Source organism: Balaenoptera musculus, chromosome 16 (assembly GCF_009873245.2).
Source record: "Balaenoptera musculus isolate JJ_BM4_2016_0621 chromosome 16, mBalMus1.pri.v3, whole genome shotgun sequence".
NCBI classification, from domain to species: Eukaryota; Metazoa; Chordata; class Mammalia; order Artiodactyla; family Balaenopteridae; genus Balaenoptera; species Balaenoptera musculus.
Genome location: NC_045800.1, coordinates 26,037,201 through 26,050,530, shown reverse-complemented (window position 1 = coordinate 26,050,530; position 13,330 = coordinate 26,037,201). Strand labels below are relative to the sequence as shown.

Genomic DNA, 13,330 nt, shown 5'->3' with positions numbered 1-13,330 from the left:
ACAGGCACTTCACAAAAGAAATACAAATAGCCAATAAGTACATGAAGATTTTCAACATCACTAGTTAACAGAGAAATACGAAGTAAAATCACAGTGAAATAACACTACATATTCACTATAATGGCTAAATTCAAAGGACTGACAATGTCAAGTGTAAACAAGGAGTGAAGCAACTAGAAATCGCATGTTTGCCGAGTAGAAATTTAAAACGGTATCACTACTTTGAAAAACCATTTGTCAGTTCCCTACAAGGTAAACATAATCTGGCAATTACACTCCTAAGTATTTTCCCAGGAAAGAAATAAAAATATATATCCACAAAAAGACTTGTACACCACCAATGTTCTTAACAGTTTTACTCACAATAGCCCCAAACTGGAAACAACCCAAATGCTCATCAACAGATAAAAGGATAAACAAATTGCAGTATAAAAACAAAGGACTACTACTTGGCCTCCCCTCCAAAAAAAAAAGTAAAGTTTAAAGAGAAAGGAGAATTTCATAATTTTGACGGGTTAACATCCCTAGTAGTAAGACCTATCAACATTATGTACCCCTGGTATCATGCTCTAAGAAGGGCACATCACTTCTGTGGTATTCTTCCCAAATATGCATAATACTTCAATCTATTCATGAAGAAACATCAGACAAACCCGAATTGTGAAATATGCTACAAAAATACCTAACCAGTACTCTTTAAAGTGTCAAAGCAATGAAAGACGTAGGAAGTGTCACAGAAGAGGCAACGGATATATGACAACTAAATGCAATGTGAGATTCTGGTTTGGATCTTGGATTGGAATAAAGGACTTTATTGTAAAAACTGAATAAAGTCTATAGTTCAATTAACAGTACTGTACTAATGTTAATTTCTTAGTTTTTATAATTGTACTACAGTCAACCATGGTCAAGTAAGATGTTACTATTAGGAGAGACTAAAGGCAAACTCTTATTTTTGCAGCTCTTCCAAAGGTCTAAAAATATTTGAAAATAAAAAGTTTAAAAAGTTAGGGGTAAAAAAAGAATGAACTGCCTACTGACAGACACACATGAATAAATCACGAAAAAAATTATGCTAAGCAAAAGAAGCCAGAAACAAGAGTACATTAGAATATGATTCCATTTACATGAAATTCTGGAAAGGTAAAATTAATCTGTAGTGACAAAAAGCTCTGAGGCAAAGAGTGGGGCCGGAGAGAGAAGTAACTTCAAAAAGGCAGTGAGGGAACTTTCTGGAGTGATGGAAATATTCTATATCTTGATTGTGGCAGTGGTTACACAGGTGTATACATTTTATCAAACTCAATCTATATACTTAAAATGCATGTATTTTATTGTATGTAACTTATTCCTCAATACAGTTTATTAAAATTTTAAAAATAAGTTCATATTTGAAAGTATTTAACTTGAATTATTAGTGTATATTTTACACTGGGTAAACTAAAATACTATGATTGATTCTTAAACTGATATATTAAAACTTATGCACCCAAATTGTTCATTCAATAAATATTTACTGGGCAACTACTATATGTCAGGCTTTAGGCAACACAAAGGATATAAATGTGAAAAAGAAAGCCCTTACCCTTGAGGAATTCACAGGCCAAAGGGGAGGCATGCAAATGAACAAAAGCTGCAAGTGACATACAAATTGCTCTGGGGAATGATATAGCAAGGTGTCAGGATTGCACAGAGAAGGCAATGTCTCAGAAAAGTCTTCAGAAAGAATACAGGCCCTTTCCATGAATTCACCCTGTGAGGCTATTACACTTATTTCAGGGATATTTATCGAAGCTTTCAAAAAACACTTCTTTTAGTCTAGTCTCTCTACTTCATGGCATATTTTTCTGATGAAAAGTCCTTAGCACTTCAAGGGTGCAGTTTGTTTGTTAAAATTACCAAAAGTCATTCACAGACAAATTTAATGAATACTATTCTGGAAAACAGGTGACAGGTATGAAGTCAATAAACTTGTTTTCCTACATGCTTTATGAAGTGAAGGCAATACCACAGGGTAGTACCAATGTTTTTCATCCAACATAGAACTGTTGGAAGAATATATAGTCTCTCAAGGGGGCTACTTTAAAGAGCTTTGCCCTTTTGAGTGCTTAAGTCTCGGTTTGTTTGGGGGGGGTACTTATTACTTTGAAATTATACCTCACTATAAACTGTCAATATTCAAAATAATAATTTAAATTTATTATATACATATATATCATATACATATATAAACACGATGCTTAAGTTTGAATCGTAGTTCAGCTATATCACAGCTAAATGTTTTGAGACAAAGTCCTTAAAAAATCAGCATCTGCTGTAAAATGAAGACAATAATAGTAGTATCTGCCTCATAGGATTTTGTAAATATTAAGTAAGTGATGTGAATGAGATAATCTACGTACTAAATGAAATAACCTATGTAAAACACTCAGAACAGGGCTTGGCATATAATAAGCACTTAATAAATGTTAATAATTATTGTTACGTATAAGCAAAGTATATTAGTGTCTAGACTAAGAGTAAGCATTAAAATATAAAGTGGGATTACAAAAAAAAAAGCATATAAAAAGAAGAAACCGTAAGGTAGCTTTAAAGTTTAGAAACTAAGATTCAGTGACTTTTTTGTTAAACAAGAGAATTCTTTTTTAAATTATTCTATGGGAATATACATTTATCTCAATGTTCAGTAACAAAATGTGCCAGGCACATTACAGGTTTCCAATAAATACTTATTGAATTGAACTACTTCAATACAGTGAGACTGTCTTAATAACCAAAAAAAAAAAAGTTTGTCACGTTTCAGCCCCATTAACTTCTACTTCTGCTTTAGTTAATATCCCTTTCAGCTGCCAAACTACCTTGCCATTCTTTTCCCTGAAGAGTAGAATTCTAGAAAGGAGAGAAAATGCAAGATTTTCTCCCAATTTGGACAGCAAGATCTACATTGAGAAAGTATAGCGCTTCGAACTGCTTTCTGACAAGTATACCTAAAAGTGTCTGTGTCCAATTAGGAAAATATAAAAGAATCTAACTGCTGCAAAAACAGCTTTAAGGCAATAGAATACCAAATAAATAACAAAAAATACAGAGGGAAGAAAGAGAAATTCAAACCAAGTCAGTGTATATTTTCAATACAGAACTTGTTTGGTAAAATATCATACCCACATATATGTGGCAAGTACCTATAAACTACATGTGTTCATTTTTGTACATTTATATTATTCACTTATATTTGTAGCCTAAATTGAACATCAAATTGAGATTTGTCTAATTTGAGATGATATAAACCTTCTAATAATGTTATATAAAGTTTCTGAACATAAGTAAACTAATACATCTTAATGTTTTTGTGTACTTAAAGACAGTATTTTTTAGAGAAAATTTCTGAAAGATTCTTTTCTGAGTGTCACAGTTGTCTACATGTGCGTGTACATACATATATGCACATGTGCTCAACTCAGTTCTTCATCCCTACTTTTCTTTTTAGTTTTTTTTTAACTGAAGTACAGTTAGTTGATTTACAATGTTGTGTTAGTTTCAGGTGTACAGCAAAGTGATTCAGTTATATATATATATATATATATATATATATATATATATATATATATATTCTTTTTCAGATTCTTTTCCATTATAGGTTACTACAAGATATTGAATACAGACTATAGTTCCCTGTGCTATACAGTTGATCCTTGTTCATCCCTACTCCTTCTTAAATTAAATGACATTTTTGTCAGACTGCAAATATTTTAATAAAAACTTCATAAGTTCTGAACAGATGTTGCAACTATTGGCTAGTACATTGAGTATTTCAAATATGTCTCAGAGATATGAAGGGAAAAACAGCAGAATGCTGGTGTTTAAGGTCTATTTGATAATGAACAAAGTAATAGCTCTAGTTTTTAAAAAGTCTTTACATAGTACATGTGCAATCACTTCAATAGAAAATCAACACATTTTTCATTTGTCTTAAGAAAATATTAAAAATTTTAACTGATAAACATTTACCGGTGGTAGAGAGATACAAAATTCCATCTTTGATAGAGTAAAAGTCAAAAGTGCCCAAATATACACATTAATGTATAATTTCATCATATTTCTTACCAGGGTCTCTAAAATAATTTAGCACTTGTTCTACCTATCTCTACAATCTAGATCTCAAGGACATCTGGTAATTTCAATATTCACAAATCTCAATGAAAGAGATTGAGCTAAATACATGACTGGCAGCTAAATATATGACTACGTCAACAAGTGTTTATTGAATGGCCTACTGTGTTATATCCAAAGTAGTAGTTCTTAAGCAATCAGAAAGTGCTACTTACCAGCAAGTGTATAATCCATATCAAAACCAAAACACTTTATTTTTTCCATGGCTAAACTTCGGTTCACAAACACCCTAAAGAAAGGAGTAAAAAATGATATCTCAGTTAACACTGAAACAACAAAAAAAATTAAGTTCAATGGAATTATTGGGCTCTCTTTCTAGAATTCATTTAAATACCAATATTAAGATTCATAATATAAATTATTCAAGTCCTCCTTATACCATAAGTGACATCAGATATTATACAAAAGTACATAAATTTCCTTATTGTGTCTTGATTTTAATGATGCCATGTACTCAAGTTTTCAGAGAATCAGCTCTCCTTTTCTAAGTCAGACCCCATAAAATAAGCTTATTTCTGAGATTTTATAATTCATTCACTCATTCATTTATAATTTATTTAATAAACAGAGGTTCATTTAAAGCCTACCACATGCCAGACACTAAAGACACAAATATAAACAGATTCATGTGACAAATACTTACTGAATGCCTATTATATGCCAGATACTGTGATATGACAGAGAACAAAAGAATACCTGCCCTCATGGAACTTATATTTTAACTTACAATCTCTATCCTTGAGGAATTCAGCATAGCAGGAGAGAGACTTATAAGCAAATAATTATAGCAATTCAATAAATGCTATAAAATAACATGCAGGAGAGAAAACAAGTTGTTTAGAGACCAGATGAGATATCTGAGCTGATTTTAACAATTAGTAGAAGTTTTCCAGTAGGACAAAGCAAGAAGGGCATTCCAGACAGAATGACAAAGGAAAAACAGGGTTTGTAATGAACCAAAAAACATTTACTGAGGCTGGAGCTGGGTTTTCTTTGGTTTTACTTTTGTTTGTTTTTGCAAACGGAAGTTTTCCAGAGGAGAAGGGAAAGAGGCAACAAAGGTTATGAAGGTAAAAAAGGATAGCAAGGGTCAAATTAATGAAGACTTTGTATGTCACATTAGAGAGTTTGGACTTTATCCTGCAGGCAAGAACAAATTATCAGATTTTGATGAAATGAAATAATCAGATTCAAATTTCAGAAAGATCGCCATGAAGACACAGAGAAAACTAAACATATAATAGCATGGTGGATCATCACCATGACGGTGCTTGCGGTAAGTTTTAATCATCTCTGAAAATAAGGATACCCCTCCATCTGATCCCAAAGTATGGTGGCCAAAATTACTGAATGGTTTATCCTCTTATTACCAAACCTCTTCTTTGCCTTCATTTCATAAGTAGCTATGAGAAATGAGAATGCTACAAATCACCCAGGAAACATGGTAGAAATAAAGATACCTGGGCTGGGCTTCCCGCATTAACAATATAGGTCAGTAGTCTCCAAAGAGGAGTGACTGCACCTGGGGATACAGAAGACTCCACTGGGATACAGAAGAAAGTATTACAGCTTCTACTCAAATTTATCTCACCATTTTAAAATGTCTAATTTGTGTATGTTTTCTACTACATACAAGTAAGAATAGTAGTATAGATAATTTATAAATAAGCACACACAGGGATGAATGCTCCATATTTTAACTGTGAAATACTCCAGAGTTTGGAAACCACTAATCTAGATAATGACTTTTTAAAAAAACTCTTCACCAACTCAAATATTACTGTTTTAAACTTTAATAGAAAACTTTTCCTCTCATCTCAGAATGTATGCACCAATTTTATTATTTTTTTAACTTTTTATTTTATATTCGAGTATAGGCAATTGACGATGTTGTGATAGTTTCAGATGCACAGCAAAGGGACTCAGCCATACATATGCATGTATCCATTCTCCCCCAAACTCCCCTCCCATCCAGGCTGCCACATAACACTGAGCAGAGTTCCCTGATATGCACCAACTTTAAATGCAGACAAATAATCAAATATTTGCTTAAAAATATTTTAACAGGGGACTTAAAAATCAATAGGTCCTTGAATTCAGAAATGTTATCTTCTAAAAAATATGAAAATCATTTCTTACCTCATAGTGTGCTATGCACACTGGATTAGCTTTATAAAACTCTTAGTTCCTGAGAGAGATGTTATATAAAACATCTACACTTTCTTTCCCTAAGAAAACCTGGTATTCTGTAAAATCAACATTTACTTTGATTAGATTAATAATGGATGGGAGGGGAAGAGTAGGGAATAGCTGAAAGATACAGGGAACTAGAGGATAAATGACACCTACCCAAATCTTAAAAAAAAAAAAAAAAAAAACCCAAACTCCAACTATATCACCATGACCCTTCTACCACTTCATCAAACTTCACTCTATTTCTACTGATTGGAGGATCTACTTTATTATCACCTTTTTCCAGTTATATAAATCCTTATGAAGGCACAAGAGAGGGAAAAGACACCGAGTAATGGTTTTAACTCTAGAAACACACTGAAGCTCAGGCTTTTCAAACACACTCTCAATTCAGGCTAGGGGGCCAACTGGATCAAATCCTTGATCAGAGCCCAAACAGCTGACATGCCTAAAATATTCTATGGGAATTCAGGCAGGAACAGACTGGGAAGATTTTTCTATCCAGGAGAGATATATGTGGAGCCACATAATAAAAGAAACAGCTTTGATTCTGATAGAAGAATGATGCAAGCTGGTTTTAGGCACAGCTACAATCACAGAAAAAAAAGATACTTTGCTAGTATCACTCAATCACTGATAAAGGTAGAAAGAAACTATCAACAGACCCAGCTAGATAGCTTACCCGTTTCTTTCTCGTCCAGAAGAGAGGTTAAGCCTGTATTCCTTTTCATATTTTTTAAGGATATAGAGATCATAATGTACCTTAGGTATTATCCACAGAAACTCTGGGAATGATATATATCAGGAATAAGAAAATCTGTTTTTTCTGTGAAAATAATCGTTGCTAAATATCCATCAAATCACACTCTTTCCTTGTTGACTAACTGGTCACTTTATTCAATCAACACATTTGTTGAATGCTTATTACAAAGCAACTACCATTTTATGACATATATCCTAGAAGCTGTCCTTCAGGAAGTAGCTAAAACTAGCAAAGACTTTCTAGATGTCTAAAATTAGAAAATAACACATTTTTCTATGAAACCAAATATCCTTTATCTTTTCATTTTCATTTAAAATAAGTACCCTCACCCACAGAAGCAACTCCTGAATTTAAAAAAGAAACAATCACTCCTGTCTCCCCGTCTAATTTACTCCTATTATGAAACAAAAAGAAAAACCTCACATATATTCTCATCTCTCCTTTTCTTTCCCTAATTTATGCTACAACATGGGAGATGGGGGCAATAGGGAATTAAATCTAATTCGTACATGAATATCTAAAGTGCATAAGCAAAGCTATGATGACAAAATGGAACAGCTGCATTATAGAGAACTGTAGTAATATATATGCTATGATTTACAAAGATAATAAACATCCAAATGCTGAAAGTATGCACTGACTTCAGCAGAGAGGCAGCCTTGAGCCAGAAATACCACGTCTCCAGAACATAGTCTTAAAGAGAAACTGATCTCTTGGCCTCAAACTAATAACTATTCTTTACTATTATAATAAAAGAAAGTGTTAGGTACTATATCAATTAAAAGACTGGCTCACTGTTCCACCACACATTTAAAACGAAAATATCATATCTGCTTGGGGAATCCAAAAATTTCTATTGGTCCCAAGACCTTGACTGTATCTTTGTCAATGCCAGTCAACTTGTGTCACTTTTCTAAATTATTAACCAGTGGAACATACTCCACCTCTATCTTCAAGAGCCTGAATGTATTTGTGAAACTAACTTTCCGAAGCTTGCTTTAAATAAAGCACAAAGTTGCCACCCTAGAAAGCATGACTGAACTAAAAGCATCCAACCTTAAAATGCAATTATCAGCCAGAAATTCCTACATACTAAGTCATTTGCAAGATATAGATTTGAGCATTAAAACAAGAGACACAACCTTTAGGAGACAGACCCATAAACACTATAAAACCAGGCACAGACTTCAACACAAAGACAAATGTAACAGTTTTTACTATCATATAACACTTGCAGTAAGGCATAAAACTTGAAGAAATGCTATCCAAATAAATATAGATATTAATAAAAAGAAATAGGACTATTAATATAACGTGCTTTAAGAACAGGGATCTAGAATTCTTACACTTAAGGAACATGAACATGCAATTTACTAAATTTGGAATTTTGTAAATAGCAAGCTCTTAATGGTTTTGAGATATAACTCATAATTCAAAGCAGTATTACCTCATCTGTCACTGGTTGCCGTTCTGCAAAGTGTGAAACTATCAGAGTCAACTAGTTCTTGAAGTCACATAACAAAATTCTTCTTCAAGACCCTAGTATAATTTTTTGTGTGTGACTTTAACCTTACTTGAAAGACTGTTTTAGTCTGAACCAGGCCCCCTCAACAGCATGTATCTTCTGAGACGGTGTTGGAGAAAACACCTCTGTGTCTAATTTAACTTGTCATTGGATATCACTGTTGCTCCACACAAATCCATTTGGAATAGAATTTCTTTGGCACTGGTGAACTTTATCCCTAGCTCCTCCCCCTGCCTAAGAGTCACAAGTTCCTGGCCAAAGGCCCAATAACAGTTACTGCAACAATAAATGAGAATAAGGATACAAGTAAAAAATCTTCCTAGGCATGTTTTGGTTATAGGTTTGTGTAATTATATTACTCAAAGTTTGTTACAATCAAAGAAAAGAAAAAGTTACAATGCTTTTTGGAGAGTGCCAAATTTAGATTACCAACCAAATGGTGCATGTGTGTGTGTGTTAATTAACAGAAAAATGCTATAATGTGAAGTTTTGTTGAAAACCTAATTTAGTATCTTTTCTCCCCAACTAGTTTCTATTTCTGCTATGGCACTCTCATTTTCCCCTCAAGCCTAAAATCTAGTTAACATCTTTTGATTCTTTCCTCTCCCTCAAATCCATATCATCTCACTTGCCTTCATTTAAATTTCCAAATGTCTCTAATCCAGATCTTCCATTCAACTTAAACTGCTAACAATTTGTCCAGGTCCTCATTAACTCTCCAGCAATCATCTCTCAATTGCTCTGCCTGCACACTAATGCCAAATTAATTGCTTTGAAGTAGTGCTACTCAAAGTGTGGTCCACAGACTAATGCTGGTTTGTGAAGTATTGTTACTAATTCAAGAAATTGCAAGTATTTAGAAACTTCTACAGCAATTCGACAAAAAAATTTTGTTTGTTGAACACAGTAACAAAAAATGTATACTTACATTTTATGTTTTCATTTTTCTAGTAATTCATTTTTATTATAAGTGTATCAATTTGAAACAATAGAATTAAAAAAAAAAACTGGTCCTCTAACATACATGAGAAGTACTGTCCTAATGCCCAGCTCTATAATCACCTACATAATAACCTTTAGACATTCCTCACTACCTACCACCAGACTAATATATTACAAACTTTTATATCTTCAAGGAGTTCAAAGCCTTGGAAAGATGGAGATCTTTCCAAAATCAGTTTTATCTCATGTTGCTCCACATCACGCACCATTTGCTCTAATAATCAAAATGAACTACTTGTTATTTCCTAAAAGTGCCCTGAGGTTTTGCTTATACTGTTCCCCATACCTGAAATGACCTTCTCAGTTATCTCCATCTTATTTTTCAAGACCCAGCAATTTCAAGTGATTTCTTTAAGAAACTATTCTGGCCATGCCAGAGAACTATATAACAGTGATGCCTCTGGGTCTCAGATTACTTTTTTAGTTAATGAAAGAGATTTCACCAACAACTAAAATTCTATAAAGTTGTGATCCGTGTGAGCAGTATGAATATTCAAAATCATTAATTTCTATATTTTATCATATACATAAAGTATGTGTTTCATTCTCTTATTCTTTACTGGATTATAAACTTTGAGGCCAGGATTTATTGCCTTCCCAAAAACTAGCATAGGGCCTGGTAAAGACCGGACACAGTATTTAACAGAACTAAAAATTAAATTTAAACTAAAACCTTAATAGCAATTAGTGGTTGCCAGAGGCTGTGGGGGAGAGGGAATGGGGAGTTTCCCTCGGGGGATAATAAAAATGTTCTAAAATGAGAGAGTGCTGTTGGTTGCACAACTCTTGTGAATATACTAAAACCACTGAACTGTACTCTTTAAAGGGTGAACTGAATGGTATGTGAACTATATCTCAATAAAGCTGTTCTTTAAAAAAACATAATGGCAAGACCTCATTCTGCCTTTATGTCTCCATTCTTCAGTAAAAGAATGTTAGTGATTAAAAAAAAAAAAGGTAAAAACTTTCTAATTTATGAAATGGATTCTTAAAAATTCAAAGTTTAAATACCATGGATATACAGATACAACAAGAAATTTTAGACTAGATTATAGAAACAAAAGTCATTTAAGCATAAGTTTTTGTCTTCATAAATTTCCAGCCAATAACTTCTTACTAATTTGTCTGAATATTTTCTCTGAGGATCATCCTCAGGGGGGATACATTTTGTTTATCAGATTATACCATGAAAATAGTACCCTGTACTTTGAAAGTCTGAACAAGCATATTATCATTTCTAAAATAATATGTGAATTAATTATAATATTAATTTTTCTCAAATACTCAATATAAATAAGTTCCAGTGAAAAGAAGAGAATGTGGAGGCATGCACAGAACAAAATTAAGGATGATTAAAATTTAAGATGCCATCAATTGTAAAACTCACCCATATCATATGTCACTAGCAAAGGGCAAGGGGGGTGGGTGGGAGGGATGCCGAAGAAAAGTCAGCCTCATAAAGCTAGGATTCTCAAAGGGCAATACCCATAATACAAGGAAAAAGGAGAAATAAATCTGCAACAAAGAAAAAGCATATAAGGACATTTGTACATCTCAGCCTTGACAGTGAGTCCAAGGAAGGGGAAAATCCTCCCCCTGAGAATTTGAACAATTAAGTCAGGTAGGTTTGTGGTCTGAATTTACACTACTAGGGTGGTTAATATTGCCCCTAAGTGACTGAGAGAAATGAAATCCTTTCTAGAAGAACTCAACTTAATTCTAGGTGGTATATTGCTAGATGTAGCCCAAATTCAGAGATGTCTAAATGTGAAAAAAAATGTGTATCTTAAAAGCGATAAGAGACTAAGAGTAGTGATCATGCTATCTTTCCCCCAAAGACTTCAAAGCATACTTTAAGGAGATCTCTCTCTTTAAGAAACAGACATTAAAATTCCCTTCACCTTCAATCTCAAATGAAGAAACTGCAGTAATGAGAGCAGAATGGTGGGGAATAAAAAAGAGGACTAACAAATGAAGAATACATAAATTAAGGGAGAAACCAGAAACAATGTCAGTACTTCTGAAAATAAATTTACTGTTCTAAAATCTCAGTTGAATTAAAAACAGGTTTTTCCAACCTTTTTTCCTATTTCCCCCTAAACTCTTTACTTTCTCTCCCCAATTCTTTAAAATTAAAACCAGTGTATAGAAGATCATTTATAAAATGCAGCAAAATATTAAGGTTGAATTCTGTGGGATAAAGAAAGATTAGAGAAGAAAATATATTTATCCATGTTATCATTAGGCCAAATTAACAAGTGTACTGACTGTACCTATAATGGAAAAGAGAGGTCAAAATCTAGAATTTAAAATAAAAGCAAATGCCAAAACTGATTCTGGCCTCTCATCTAAAGGACAATAGCTCTAGTAATAAAAGGCTTTCTAACAGCTTTAGAAGACTAGAGTTCAATCATGACACTGAAAGGAGAATGCATTTTTCCTTGCATTACACATCCTAGAGCACCTGTATCTTCCCAAATATATTTCCCTGAATATACATAAACAATAACTGTTTTATTTACAAAATTTAAAATAAACAAGTTGAGGTATATACTTTATTGAGGTATAATTTACTTAAAGTGAAATTCACCCACTTTAAGTGAAAAGTTTGGTGAGTTTTGGCAATTATATACACTCATGTAATAACTACCCCAATCAACCCAAAATATTCCCTCATGTCCTTCTGCAATACCCTCCCCAACCCACGGCCCCAGACTACCGCTGATCTATGCCTTCTGCCACTAGAGCTTTCAGATAAATGGAATCAAACACAGTGTAGTCTGTGTCTGGTCATTTTTCTTAGCACAATACTTCTGAGGCTCATTCATGTTGTTAGATGTATCAAAAATTAGTTCTGACTTCCCTGGTGGCACAGTGGTTGGGAGTCCACCTGCCAATCCAGGGGACACGGGTTCGAGCCCTGGTCCGGGGGGATCCCGCATACTGCGAAGCAGCTCGGCCCATGCGCGCCACAGCTGCTGAGCCTGCGCTCTGGAGCCCAAGGGTCACAACTGTTAAGCCCGTGAGCCATGACTGCTGCGGCCCACGTGCCTGGAGCCCGTGCTCCACAACAAGAGAAGCCACTACGATGAGAGGCCCACGCACTGCAGCGAAGAGTGGCCCCCGTTCTCCACAACTGCAGAGAGCCCGTGCGCAGCAGCAAAGACCCAACACAGCCATCCATAAATAAATAAATTAATTAAAAAAAAATTTGTTTAAAAAAAAATTAGTTCTTTTATTCCTGAGTAGTATTCCATTGCATGGATATACCACAATTTGTTTACCCATTCAGTTAATGCATATTTTGAGTTGTTCCCAGTTTTTGGCTATTGTAAATAATGATGCTATGAACACTCATGTACAAATCTGTGTGGGTATACGCTTTCATTTCTCTTGGAGTAAATACCTAGAAGTGGACTCATTAGCTCATTAGTAAGTATATGTTTAACTTTAAAAGACATTGCCAAAATGTTTTTTTATTTTGCATTCTCATGCAAAATGCGTGAGAATTCCAGTTGCTCCACTGTCAGTGTTTTTAATTTTAGTCATTCTAGTGGGTCTGCAGTGATATATCACTGTAGTTTTAATTTGTATTTCCCTAATGACTAATAATGTAGAGCATCTTTTCAAGTGCTTATTGGCCATGTCTTTTTGTGTGAAGAACCATTTATAAACTG

General features: G+C 33.8%; 1 protein-coding gene across 3 annotated transcripts in view; it reads right to left on the bottom strand.

Annotated features, from left to right (window-relative positions):
* The window catches only part of NT5C2 (5'-nucleotidase, cytosolic II), a 105,880-nt gene that overhangs the window by 40,141 nt on the left and 52,409 nt on the right, over window positions 1-13,330 (bottom strand). For all 3 annotated transcript variants that reach the window (XM_036828129.1, XM_036828128.1, XM_036828127.1), the window contains one exon: window positions 4,326-4,399. In XM_036828129.1, coding sequence (XP_036684024.1) covers window positions 4,326-4,399 — 74 coding nt within the window. The remainder of the gene's footprint in view (window positions 1-4,325; window positions 4,400-13,330) is intronic.